The sequence below is a fragment of the Orcinus orca genome, chromosome 8, assembly GCF_937001465.1.
Source record: "Orcinus orca chromosome 8, mOrcOrc1.1, whole genome shotgun sequence".
NCBI lineage: Eukaryota > Metazoa > Chordata > Mammalia > Artiodactyla > Delphinidae > Orcinus > Orcinus orca.
Genome location: NC_064566.1, coordinates 63,597,514 through 63,611,837, shown reverse-complemented (window position 1 = coordinate 63,611,837; position 14,324 = coordinate 63,597,514). Strand labels below are relative to the sequence as shown.

At 48.0% G+C, this 14,324-nt stretch overlaps 1 protein-coding gene across 1 annotated transcript; it reads left to right on the top strand.

The window, feature by feature from the left end:
- The first annotated feature begins 428 nt into the window (after positions 1–428).
- On the top strand, positions 429–9,794 carry FZD4 (frizzled class receptor 4). The gene is made up of 2 exons (XM_004271872.3): positions 429–1,065; positions 3,435–9,794. Exons 1-2 carry the CDS (start codon positions 781–783, stop codon positions 4,761–4,763), a joined length of 1,614 nt encoding a protein of 537 aa, XP_004271920.1. The 5' UTR covers positions 429–780; the 3' UTR covers positions 4,764–9,794.
- Positions 9,795–14,324: the final 4,530 nt, after the last annotated feature.

Here is a 14,324-nt window from a genome sequence, read left to right as displayed (position 1 = left end):
CTCAAGGTCACACAGCCGGATTTAAAGGCACAATCTTTGTAAAGCCAAATCCCATGTTCTTTGTATACGTTTCTCTGCTTGATGGGGAAGTGGCCACGGGCTGAGGTGACAGCTGGAAGTAAAAAAGGAAAAGGGAGCCGACTCCTCTGGGAGCGCTTCTCACCTGGGAGAGAAGGGGGAGGCTGGCCCGGCTGGAGCGTCTCGGCTCCATCCCCGCCTGGCCCCCGAGCGCCGCGAACCGGGTGGGAGGAAAGTGAGAGCCGGGAAGCGGGGCGGAGCGCTGCGGGACGGGAGGGAGGGGCGGAGGAGGGGGGCGGGCGGGCGGGAGCCTGACCCTGCCCAGGGCAGAGCGGCCCCGCCCCTCGCTGGCCACGGCGCCCGGCCATTGGAGAGGCGCGCTGTCCGTCCCGTCCCGCCACCGCCCAGCAAAACTCCAGCGCCTCGGAGGGTTCGGGTGGTGAGAGCGGTGCGGCGCTGCGTGCTGGCGGGCTTCGCGGAGACGCTGAGCGGCCGCGGCCGGCGCCGGGTTGGAGGCTCGCCGCCTGTAGCCATGACCCTCGCAGTCTGTCCTTCGGCCCCGGCCGGGGGCGTCTAATACCCCACACAGTCGCGCGCAGCTGCGGGAGAGCCCGGCCGCTGCCCCCTCGTCGCCCTTGGCGCCTTATCACACTTCCTTTCCCGGAGCTGGGAGCAGCGCGGGCAGCCGGCTCCCCCGTGCAAACTGGGGGTGTCTGCTGGAGCAGCCCTCGCCACCGCCGCCTCTGCCCCCCGGCTCTGGCCATGGCCTGGCGGGGCGCAGGGCCGCGCGTCCTGGGGGCCCCCGGGGGCGTCGGTCTCAGCCTGCGGCTGCTGCTGCTCTTGCTCCTGCTCCTGAGGCCGGCGCGGGGCTTCGGGGACGAGGAGGAGCGGCGCTGCGACCCCATCCGCATCTCTATGTGCCAGAACCTGGGCTACAACGTGACCAAGATGCCCAACCTGGTGGGGCACGAGCTGCAGACGGACGCCGAGCTGCAGCTGACAACTTTCACGCCGCTCATCCAGTACGGCTGCTCCAGCCAGCTGCAGGTGGGCGCACCTACCCCGGGCGGGACCCCTTGGGCAGGGACGCCCCAAACTAACTCTGTGGAGCCCTTGCCAAGTCGAGCCCCCTGCCCCCTTCCTAAGTCTGAAGGGTATTAACTATCCTGGAGAAGTGATTTCCATTCCCACCCCCACTTTTCTGTCCCTTCTCAGGGACTGGAAGCCAAAACATTGTGTAAGTCATCTGGCCTGCGAAAGGACCCACTCTTACACCCCGCCCTTCCGTTTTTCTCCCCTGCCCACCCGTGTCTGGCCAAGCCCCTAACCCCAGTGGAGCTGAGAGTTATCTTTGCCAAGGATTCTGGCCGCCGCTGCTCGGTGGGCGAGTCCCAGGCAGGGCAGCCAGCTGCAGCTAAGACTTGGAAGGAGAGATAAGGAGACGGGAACTTCTCCTCCCTCACCGACCTCCTTCCTCCCCCCGTATTTTTTGGGTGTGTTATTAAATGAAACACCCCTGCCCCGTTTCTGCAGAATGGCCCCTCGCGTCGTCCTGCATGATTTTAGAGGTCACGAAGTAAGGAATGGCTGCGATGGCTTGAGTTCCTTCTTAGCCTCAGGGTTAAGGGCAGGTTTAGTACTAGGCGGGGGAGAAGCTATCACTTGGGAAAAAGGCGTTAGTATGGTCAAGCTCCAGAAGGTAGTTTGTGTATTGGAAGTTTTGTGGGGTTTTTTTGTTTGTTTTTGCAGTCATTAAGAATATTAAAGCTTATGTAATAATATAGAAAATGTTCATCCTACCATAAAAAGTGAAGAATTTGCATATACAGGGTGATTATAATCTTATAACAACAACCAGTTCATTTATTTATTTTTTATTTATTTTTTTTTTGCGGTAGGCGGGTCTCTCACTGTTGTGGCCTCTCCCGTTGCGGAGCACAGGCTCCGGAGGCGCAGGCTCAGCGGCCATGGCTCACGGGCCCAGCCGCACCGCGGCATGTGGGATCCTCCCGGACCAGGGCACGAACCTGCATCCCCTGCATTGGCAGGCGGACTCTCAACCACTGCGCCACCAGGGAAGCCCCAACCAGTTCATTATAAAAAAAAAAAAAAAAAAAAAAAAGAACCTAAAGGAAATTTTAAAAAATGTTAACACTGGTTGTGTTTTGACTGGTGAGGCTACGAGTGATTTTTAGAAATTTAGAAAAGAGAGAAGTTGGGGGAAATAGAGGATAGTTATCCAGGCTAAAAGCTTTAGAAATCTGTGGTTCTGGTTGTAACTTTTGAGAGATAAGAAACAGGCAGGTAGCTGACTTACTAGGTGCATGTTTTTACATAGGTCATTTGAAAAGTTGGATTGTGGTTTCAGAAAGATGGTTGGGATTAGACCTGTTGCTGGTAAAATGTCTCTTTGGAAGTTTCAGGACTTTAGAACTAGGTTATAAAAACTTAAGAAAATGATTCTCTAGCTCTCAGTTTGGAAACAGCACATATCCTGACATCAGTGACAATTTTGCTGGCGAAACAGCTTTTGCAGGGATATATATTTTTAATTACATGTATCCTGGGGAGGCAGCCAAGCTGTTTTGAAGGACAGGACTGGATCCCTTTACATGCTGGAAAATAGTTACTTGTAACTCTAGACTTCATAGACAACATCTGTAAGGAGCCAAGCAGACTGTTTATCAATGCTGGAGGAATTGAGGACAGCAACTGGACTCTCCCCTGCTGGTGTTGCAGTTTCAGGGACTGAACATTTATATTTTCCTATTGTGCTTCATTATTATTCTTTGAGGAAACCTGGCCAAACAAACCCCTGGTATCCAGAGGCTTCAACCTGCATCCCATCCTTGGATTTAACAGTATCTCAGTGAGGACATTTTCTCTTTCAATATGAGACTGGTTAAAAAATAATTTTAGGGGATAAAAGAGAGAAAGGAGAGAATATTAACGTGAGAAAAGCCGTATCTACTTTTTTTTTTTACATTTATTTGTACGGTGATAAAGAAATGGGGGTAAAAATAAATCACCCCATCACCCAAAGGACTGAGTCATTTGGTTAGTCTGTCCAGCTCTTTCAAATAGTAGCTGAAAGGGGAGGGAGACTCAAAGTCAGCTTTTTAAGGTTTATTTCCCCAAGTGTTGTGCAAAAAGGGATTATGTAATTCTTCGTGTCCCTTTTATATATTTATTTATCTGTGTTCTCCTGGAAAGGATTGCTAGACCCAAAAGAAAAAAAGTGTGCAAGTGATGGATTATTAGGTACATTTGTTTGAGGTCAGAGTCAACAGACACCCTGTAGACTGATTTAAAAGTAGATGCGTACTTTGCCCAGAAGCATTCAAGTCAGTTTTGTGCAAGCCTTTGGTCAAACTTCCAAGTCATTGTTTTCTTTGCTCATTTCATGACTTTTCCAGTTCTTCCTTTGTTCCGTGTATGTGCCCATGTGCACAGAGAAGGTCAATATCCCCATCGGCCCCTGCGGCGGGATGTGTCTTTCGGTCAAGAGACGTTGCGAGCCTGTCCTGAAGGAATTTGGATTTGCCTGGCCAGATAGCCTGAACTGCAGCAAATTCCCACCACAGAATGACCACAACCACATGTGCATGGAAGGGCCAGGTGATGAGGAGGTGCCCTTACCTCACAAAACCCCCATCCAGCCTGGGGAAGAGTGCCATTCCGTGGGAACCAACTCTGATCAGTACATCTGGGTGAAGAGGAGCCTGAACTGCGTTCTCAAGTGTGGCTATGATGCTGGCTTATACAGCCGCTCGGCCAAGGAGTTCACCGATATCTGGATGGCCGTGTGGGCCAGCCTGTGCTTCATCTCTACCGCCTTCACTGTGCTGACCTTCCTGATCGATTCTGCCAGGTTTTCCTACCCGGAGCGCCCCATCATATTTCTCAGTATGTGCTATAATATTTATAGCATTGCTTATATTGTCAGGCTGACTGTAGGCCGGGAAAGGATATCCTGCGATTTTGAAGAGGCAGCAGAACCTGTTCTCATCCAAGAAGGACTTAAGAACACAGGATGTGCAATCATTTTCTTGCTGATGTACTTTTTTGGAATGGCCAGTTCCATCTGGTGGGTTATTCTGACACTCACTTGGTTTTTGGCAGCGGGACTCAAATGGGGTCATGAAGCCATTGAAATGCACAGCTCTTATTTCCACATTGCAGCCTGGGCTATCCCTGCAGTGAAAACCATTGTCATCTTGATTATGAGACTGGTGGATGCAGATGAACTGACTGGCCTGTGCTACGTGGGGAACCAAAACCTTGATGCCCTCACGGGCTTTGTGGTGGCTCCTCTCTTCACTTACTTGGTGATTGGAACTTTGTTCATTGCTGCAGGCTTGGTGGCCTTGTTCAAAATTCGGTCGAATCTTCAAAAGGATGGGACAAAGACAGACAAGTTGGAGAGGCTGATGGTCAAGATTGGGGTCTTCTCAGTCCTGTACACGGTGCCTGCAACCTGTGTGATTGCCTGTTATTTCTATGAAATCTCCAACTGGGCGCTGTTCCGGTATTCCGCAGATGACTCCAATATGGCGGTTGAGATGTTGAAAATTTTTATGTCTTTGTTGGTAGGCATCACTTCAGGCATGTGGATTTGGTCTGCCAAAACTCTTCACACGTGGCAGAAGTGTTCCAACAGATTGGTGAATTCTGGGAAGGTAAAGAGAGAAAAAAGAGGGAATGGTTGGGTGAAGCCTGGGAGAGGCAATGAAACTGTGGTATAAGGCTAGCCAGCCTCCATGCTTTCCAGATTTTGAAGGGGGCATGCCAGCATTGCGGTGCAAATGCTACTAAAAGCTTCATGCAGTGAATCTCAGTTTGAACAAGCTAGCAACACTTAAGTGACCCCCATAACCCTCCACCACTCTCCCCCGTCTCCCCCCAGCATCAAAAAACTAATGATTTTTGCTGCGGACTTTGGAATGATCCAAAATGGAAAAGCCAGTTAGAGGCTTTCAAAGCTGTGAAAAATCAAAACATTGATCACTTTAGCAGGTCGCAGCTTGGAGCGTGGAGGTCCTGCCTAGATTCCAGGAGGTCCAGGGTGATGCTGCTTTTCCCTGCAGGGTGGGATTTGAGCTGTGAGTAGGCAACTTGCAGGGAGAAAGATTAACTTTTTTAACCCTTTAAAAATTTTAAATACTAACTGGGTCTTTCAGATAGCAAAGCAATCTATAAACACTGGAAACGCTGGGTTCAGAGAAGTGTTACAAGAGTTAGAGTTTGGCTGGTCTAACATAAACATTTTCTGTGGTGTACTGTCTGCTGTTTAGAACTTTGTGGACTGCTCTCCCAAGAGGTGGTGTCAGAATCTTTCAGTGCCTTTGTCATAAAACAGAATTGTTTGAACAAACAAAAGTACTGTACAAACACACATGAGGTATCCAGTGGGTTTTTCTTCTCTCTCTTCCTCTTAAATTTCAACAGCTCTGTCCCAGACTGCTGCTGTTTTCTCCATTTTACGTTAATGACTCAAAAACAGGTATTTTTTATAGGAATGTTTGCACTGCAGCATGCCTAATGAGGGGGAAAGGAAGGGTGATTCACTTTCTCGACAATCACTTAATTCAGAGGAAAATGATATTTACCAAGTCGACTTACCTTACCCACCCCAGAGACCGACTGCATTGAGCAATGGGGACTTAATATATTTTACTTGTGTGATTGCATCTATGCAGACGCCAGTCTGGAAGAGCTAAAATGTTACGTTTCTTGGCAACTTTGCATTCACACAGATTAGCTATGTAACTTGTGTGTGTCAATTACAATTAAAAGCACATTCTTGGACCATGACATAACAGTTACTCAGCTGACTTTAAAGCTATGGTCAGCTTGCATTCTCAGAATGATAGTGCCTTTTTTTTTTTTTTTTTCCTTTAGCATAAGAATGTTATCAGAGTCTGGTCTGCTTACCACAATGGAGACTTTTTCAATTTTGTAAAGGGAGCTAAGGACAGCTAATCCAACTACTTGGTGCATAATTATTTCCTAGTAATTGGCAAGGGCTCCGGGTAAGATTTCCTTGGAGGCAGTGTGGCCTGGAGTATTTATATGGTGCTTAATGAATCTCCAGAATGCCAGGAGCTTGATTGGTTCGTAGGGAATAAAGTGTAGACCGTATGAAGTGAACTGCAAACTCTAACGGCACAGGTCTTAATTGCCTTTTGCAGAGGTATCCAGAGCTTTTAAAATTTATGCTTTATGTTCCTTGCAAGGGGGTACCCCCTAGCAGACTCTCAAAAGCTGCGATTCTTTTACAATTGTAACTGGCCTTTCCCCTGACCCGCCTCAGGCCTTCTAATCACCAGATCTCTGGGACAAATTATTGACGATGTCACAGGTTGCTGTCCTTGAAGTTCATACCTGTCTTTGCTTCAGCAACTACCTTGCGATGACTCATCTATTTATTTATTCATGCTCCTCCCCCCTTTAAAACAGGTAGGAAAGCTCTTCTGTCACATTTCTTTGTGGAAAAATATTTCCAGGGACTCAGATTTCCAAACAGGAGTTCAAATTCTGGAAATAAGCATGTCTTTTTTGGTTTGAGCTTTATGCCCCCTGGTTTGACATTTTCCTTTCTTCTTTCTCTGTTGTGGTGCGGTTCTTGACCTGTCTGAGATGAAGATACACGTAAGGTCTGTTGCATGTTTTGGAAGGCAAAGGCTTGGGGCTTTGGACACAGTTGCTGAGTGGGCACCGGTGTCCCCTGCTGTGTGTGCTGAGCCTGAGTACCTTGGCTGGACTCTGGGTCACGGCTCCAGGAGCATGAGAAATGATCCCCAGAAGGACCAGTTGAACTCCATCTGAGACTGCATCGCCTATGAAATGTAAAATGTGAACGCCCTGTGCTGCTTGCAGATGGTTCCCATAGCTGGCCGGGGCCCTGGAGCATGCACCCAGGGGCAGAGCCTGCCCTTACTCACGCTCCGCTCCAGTGTCTTGGGAGTTGTGCGGAGACTCTGGCCCAGGAAAGGAAAGAAGGACCAGGCAGGGGATTGTAATGCAGTTCTCTTTGTAATGTTTCAGTGATCGTGTGACCGACGCAGCACCTAGCAGAGGGCCCGGCATGGAAAGGGTGCTCAATATTTACGAATAGTAACAAATAAGTAACAATAAGAGTACTTGGGTGAACCTGGACCCCCAAGTTTTGGAGCTTTCTGGGTTGTAACGTGTCTCTTCCATAAATCTCTTGCCTTCACAGGAGAAATATATATTTGATCAGAAGTCATCATCGGTGCAGAATAGATGAGTAGCCTTGGCAGTGTCACAGGCTTATAGGCCGTTCCTTTCACATTCCAGACCACCGAGAGTGTTTACGGTTTTAAGAAAGGAGCTTTGTGGCCAAGAGTTAGATATCAGTTACCTTGAAACGAATCCATCACCTGTTAAGTTGGTATTGGTTTTAAAAAAGGTTAATTATCAGCACATTTATTGAGTGCTAACTGTGTGTAAAGCCCTGTGTTAGGCACCTTAGGGGATGTCAGGGAGGATCAGCTCTGTTCTTCTAACCGACCTGGACTGGGATGCCCCTGGGTCTGCTGAACTTGGCCATTGGTTTCAGGAAGTCGCAGGGGCTACTGAATTGCCATCTGTTCCACGGTCACCATCCCATAAACCTCCTCCTGGGTCTTTCTCCCTTTAACCCATCACTTATCCCTTCCCAGGATTCCTTGCAAATCGATTCACAGGGGTTTTGCCAGAAAGCATCAGCTCTGTTTCATGACAGTCTCCGTGGAAATCTCCTAGGAAGATCACAAACATTGGCTACAAGGACATGAACTCCCACATCTAATATGGCTTCGGGAGCAGGCAGTTTAGGGCTTGGGGTGTTCTGGTGACTCGTACAGGTGAATTTGAGGACAGCATCTTGCTAGGGAAAAGGTTAGCGTTCTTTTTCTTTCTCGGAAATCTAGGATAAGTAGGTATAATTATAGCTTCCTACAAAATCCCTTGGCCTCAACAGGGGCCAAGGGCACCTCTGTCCAGCCTCCTCTCTGGCAAACTCCTTTCTCCTCCTTCATAAAGGCCGCACCTCAGGGCAGAGGAACATGGGAAGGGTGGAACTGGCCAGGACCGCCTGATGGCGCTGCTTGGTTGATTCATATCCTTTTTCCTCTATGGAGACCTGTCTCCTGATCTCTGAGACTGCTTCTGGTCTGGCAGCTCACCCAGGGACCTGCAGCAGGAGAAGCGGTGACACTTTTTATTTCCCTGAGATGCTCTCTGACTTTGCTTTCCCCTGGCCCTCCCTCCCCTGCATCCTCCAAACCTGGAACCTGGGAAACTTCTGTATCTAGGTTCTGAATTGTGATGTTACCAGCACCCCCAGCCCTGTCCTCTCTGGCCCCCCTCAGCCCCCTGGTCACGGAATTCAGTGTTGGGAACCAAGCCGAGGCCCGAGGGTGTAAAGAGAAACTCGACAGCCTCAGCCCTGGAAGGCAGAGTCAACTTAAGATTTCACCAGGATGGTGCAAGCCTCGGCTTCTGGCGAGGTGGCCACAATGGCAGTTAGGGGAGAGGGCTGTGGAGCCCAGACTCTGGAAGGAGCCCCCGGAATCGATCTGTTATACATCCTGCATTTCATTCTATGATGGAGGAGATTGGAGAGAGTTGCTATTCCAGCCAGAGATGTCGAGTCATTGGACTCTGATGGTTCTTTTTGTTCCTTTATTATACTTGGGTTCAGAGTCCCCGTCTGGGTTTGTATTATGTCTGGCAAAGGACCCGGGTTCTCATTTTTCTTCTGGGCCTAGGCTGTAGATCTTGGAAACTCCTAGGAGAGCATTTTGCTCCTACCAAGGATCAGATACCAGAGCCTTAAATAATGGATTTTGTTTCGCTGCGGCCTGGTTTGAGCTGTCTGCCGCTGCCTCTTGCCACGCACATATGCAGTGATGGCCCACTGGGTGTTACCTGGAGGGAAGTGAACGCCGGATCTCCCCAATAGGCCTCTTCTCCTTGGTACACCCAGTTGCCTGTTCCTGGTTTGCCTTATTTCCCTTCTTCTTTGCATCAGCAAATTTCCAGTATTCACCCAGGCAACTTGTAGAGGGCCTGCTTGGGGTCCTATGAGCCATGTCCTCCAAGCTTTTGTAGCTCCCTGATCGCCTACAATATTCAGTACATGACCACTGTCATCCCAGAAGGCTTCCGGGGAGGGGGCGAGAGCCCCTGCCCCCTGGAGGCTGGGTCCATCTGCTCTCCCAGGTGTGCACCTTCCCCCATCCTGCTGAGGGCTCGGGCTGGTATGGCTGAGGGTTTGGGGAGGGGAGGCTGCTTTCCAGGTGTCTCCCCGTGGGGCATCTAGGTGGTCCTGAATTTTTTCCTACCTCACAGGGATGTTGTGAGACTTTAGAAGGAAGGAGGACAAAGGCCCCTCGAGCTCTTTGTAGGAAAGGCAGAATAAATATCAGGTGTGATCTATGCAGAGATGAATTTCGGCCTGCTGGTGAGGCAGCCACGCTCGTGCTCTGTGGCTGTTCTCGGGCCCCCGTGCCACCCGAGCGCCGGCCACCTCGAGGCCTACCTGAGGGACTTTTAGATGTTCGACACAGAGGTACCAGGCAAACCCTCCTACATGCCCTGAACGAGTTGCTGAACGTCAGAGGAAATGGACCCTGCTTTTGAGGATGTACAAACGTATGTCTGCATTGATGTCTGTACTGTAAATTTCTAATTTATCACTGTACAAAAATAAATAAATAAACTTTGCTATTTAATTTTTGTATCAAAGGAAAATAAAGTTTTGTTTAGTAGCTGGTGTGTGATTTGGCCTATTCCTGCAGGTGTCTGAAAGCCCCTGGGAATCATGCTTACCCAGCAGTGAGAAATAGAGAATTGGGTTTGCAGGGCAGAGGGAGAGCCTCATCTTTTTTTTTTTGCTGGTGCTATTTCCCCCCACCCTGGGATTTCTCTTGGGTCAGCAAACCCCCGAGATGCAAAGTCAACAGACTTTATCACTACTGTGGTCATCGGTAACACTCAAGTGGTCACTTGATACTTCGGATGTGACTATAGTTCTCAAGCTGTCACCCCATGACGCCCCTTTTTGGCATTCCCAATACATGTAACCATTTTTACACACCTTCCCAGTCCCTTTGACTTAATCTGGCAGCCTGAAACACGTTTCCCTGTCGCTGCCAGAGCTTCAGGCCTCTTGAAAAGGGGAAAGAGAGCTTTTTTTTAAACTTCAGATTTTCATTAAAAGTTTTTTTATTTTTCTGGTTACAAAATGATTCTGTTTCGTGTAATAGACATGGGAGTATGTTGTATCAATCAGCCAGGAAAATGACTTTAGCTAAATTTATAAGTATCCAGAAAAGTCATCAGACAAAGCGAATTCAAGGCCATTAGCAGGACACTGTCATGGGAGCAAGTAGTATGGACCACACAGACAGAGGGTAGGGAAGTCACTGCCATTGGAGACGGCTGCTGGTGTCCCAGAGGAGAACATCAGCCCTCTTGGTTTGCCTTTCAGTTGCTTTCCACCCCTTGGTCTCACCTGAATACCACCCTGTTTTAGTGTGAGTGAAAAGCCCAGGGAGCAAGAATCTGCAATGCTCTTCTCCTTCGCTGCAGATCACTATTGTATTTTATCTCAAACCATACCTGAAAGGAGGCATGTAATTTAAATTCTCTTCCCTGTAAGACCGGCTGTGTTTCTCATTTCATTACCTACTCATTATGTAGTTATGACGTTAAGGAAAATTCAACACAAGCTGGAATGAATTCATAATCCATTGCACTTGTAGAAACACTTTCCATATAGAAAATATTTTTATTTACACGATTTCATTTTTTTGCTCATAGCACCTCTCAGGTAAGCAGCGCAGGCACTACTTTTCTTTCGAGACGAGAACTGAAACTTCTGCCAGGAGTACCTCCGTGGGTGAGTAGCCTGTGGGCTAGCCTTGTTCTCTCATGCCTAGCCCAGGGTTTTGTTTTCGTTCTACACTCAGTTGTGGGTTGAATCATGTCTGCCCCAAAGACACGCTGAAGTCCTAACCCCCTTTACCTGTGAATGTGAATTTATTTGGAAGTAGGGTCTTTGCGGACATAAGATGAGCTCCTACTAGACGAGTGTAGGGCTAATCCAATAACTGGTGTCCTTATAACAAGAGGGGAATTTGAACACAGACACAGGAGAACGCCATGGGAAGGCAGAGACAGAGATTAGAGTGATAGAGCTACAGGGCAAGAAATACCAAGGATTGCCAACCAGCACCTGAAGCCAGGAGAGGCATGGAAGATTCTTCCTCAGAGCCTCCGTAGGAGCCAACCTTGCCAAAACCTGGGTTTGGACTTCTATCCTCCAGAACTGTGTGAGAATAAATTCCTGTGCCTTAAGCCACCCAGTTTGTTTCAGTAGCCCTAGGAAACTAACACGCTCTATCCCTGTGATTTTTTTTTTTACTGCAAATAGTTCACTGAGAGTGGGTAAATGTTTTGGCAGGCGACTCAATAACGAGACCTGGCCATGAGCTTCTGTTGTTTAAGGATTATGTAGCATAATCACTCTTGTAAGTTTCTTTATCTGTAAGCTGGACACCTCTAGAATAAACCCCAGGACCCTGGACACTCAGCTGATCTGCAATGGTCTTAGCTGCTCTCCCATCCAGGAGCTCCATACACAGGGCTGGGACCTTGACTGGAATGTGGCCTAAGGGTTTTTTAGCATTTCTGTCCTGAGAACTGATTTTTTCTCTTTCCCATTTTAGCTTTCACATGCAATCATAATTTTAAAGTTGAGCAGACTCTTGACTAAAGAGGTCAGCCTTGGCCTCCTGTCTTCAGAGTTTCTGTGAACAGAAATAAACCACACTCGGAGAAGGGCGTTGTCCTCTGCTCAGTTTTCCTTCACCATGCAGCTGGGGTGTAGGACTGGGAACATCTCGCTAAATGTTTTGAAAATGTTGGACCTGCAAAGGTTTAGTCCAGAAAGTTTTCAGAATGGACCTTGGTCCCACCTGAAATTCCCAGAATCACCCTGTCCTTTTCCTTAGGCAGAGAAACCACGGATTCATCTGTTCTCACAGCAAAGGATTCCAACTTCTCAAACCCCCAGGGAGAGAGAATAAAAAGTAAGATTTATTACATTTCACATCAACCGCCTGATTTTCATCAGCCTCCCACATGATTTCCTATAAGTACCTGATCCGGTGTTCACCCAAGAACGTGCTTAATCTCATAGATAGCCCACATTATCAGTGCCTTTCTCTTTAAGAGATTGAATGATTGGCTGTCTAAATTTTCCAAGATGCTGAAGGATTGCATCATTTCACTTGATATGAGGTGAATGTAGAGTATAAAGCACTGAGATGGGATTGATAAGTCACAGAGAGAAATCTGTCCTAGTTCCATCATTTTCCTTACTCTCCCTTGCCTTTCCGCATGTGTTTCCCTTTGCCTGCAATGCTCCTTCCGTCTTTCTTCAACTAGGCTGTTTCTGTTCTTTAACGTTGAAATCTTAGGTCATGTCTCCTGGGAAGATGCCCCTGACCCTCCTACTTGCCACTTCCTGCCTCTCTTTTCTTCTTACCATAGGTAAACTTTAGCCTCTGTGCTATCAATTCTGGGAGCCTTCATTGAGCTGTTGGTAATAGACTATTCACGTGTCTGTATCCCTACTAGACCGAGCACCCTGACAATGACTCTGAGCACCCAAAGGTGCCCATCTGTGGGTCCTCAAGGCCTGGCATGAGTTTCTGAAATATCTATGGAGAGAATAAGTAAGGGAGGTTAGAAGGACAGGAGGGTTTTAGCTTGTTAGGCGGGGAAACTGTGGAGCTTTGGTGACAAATGTGGCCAGCATAGGAAAGAAACCAAAGGTCCAACAAGAGGCCTCGCCTGGGCAGGACTTTCTGGAAAGATGCTTGGGCAGTAGCCGCAGAAAATACTGTAGTCTCAAGATGGTTTTGAGACTGCTCACCTACCTACCCACCGTGTTGCTTATTGTTAAGCTGTCTCTCTTCCCCCTTTTTTCTCCTCTCTCCCCAACAAATATTTGCTGACCACCTACTATATGTAGAATACTGGAGTGGGCTGTGGAAGGGAGAGAGGGAGTGATTGTAGAAAAGCACAAAGACAAGGTCCAACTCAGAGTCGGAAAGTGCAGATGATGAAACAGAGAAAGAATTCATCTGTTATTAACAAGCTTAAATCTCCAAACCTGGAAAAACAAATCCTCTATTGCTTAGTAAATATTTGTGGAATAGCTGAATGAGGGTCCAGCATGTGTCAGCCTGGGAGGGTACACCAAGATAAATAAGGCACAACCTTTTCCCTCCAGAAGTTCATGGCAACAAACTACATGCCTCAGTACCTGGTAAAGGATCTGTACCTACTAAGAGATCAGTGCTACTGTTCCTATCACACTTATTAGGTAATTTCTTCCTAGTCTGAGTCCCAGGGCCTTGTTGGTTTAATTTGGGTAGAACAGCTTCTGAGTACTGAGTGCAATGGGAAAACATTTTCTAAACCATTCTCATCCCATTTGATCCCCGGAAGGACACGTCTGCCTCAACAAGTAAATGTGTAGGGAGGGCACAAGAATAGGAAAAAGGAAGGGGCAGATCCCAGCAAGCATGACTTTTCTAAAACTTTGTCTGCTACTCAAAACCACCCTCTGTTCAAAATGTCAAAAATAAAAATTAGGGACTTCCCTGGTGGTCCAGTGGTTAGGACTCTGTGCTTCCACTGCAGGGGGTGCTGGTTCGATCCCTGGTGGGGGAGCTAAGATCATGCATGCTGTGCCCCATGGCCAAAATAAAATAATAAAAATTACAACTTACTCGTGGGGTGCCATTGGAGGCATTTAGTCATAAGATCGGCTGCCTCCATCTGACTACCTTTGCTGGCGCACGTGGTTTATGATACTTGCATCCAGTAGGTGGTGTGTGTAGGCGTGTCTGCCCTGTGTCCTCTGAGACCTGCTCTCTTGCTTCTCTCATGTCATAATTCTATAAATCCAAATAGACTACTCTATAGAAATCAAGAGAAGTGCACAGTCCACCCTCATCTCCTCATTTGCCCAGAGTGGAAGGAAGAAATGTGTGAATAAACTTGGCTGAGAGGGACTTCCCTGGTGGCGCAGTGGTTAAGAATCCATCTGCCAATGCAGGGGACACGGGTTCGAGCCCTGGTCCGGGAAGATCCCACATGCCGCAGAGCAACTGAGCCCGTGCGCCACAACTACTGAGCCTATGTGCCACAACTGCTGGAGCAACGAAGACCCAACACAGCCAAAAAAAAAAAAAAAAAACCTGGCTGAGAGATCCCTGTGGGGC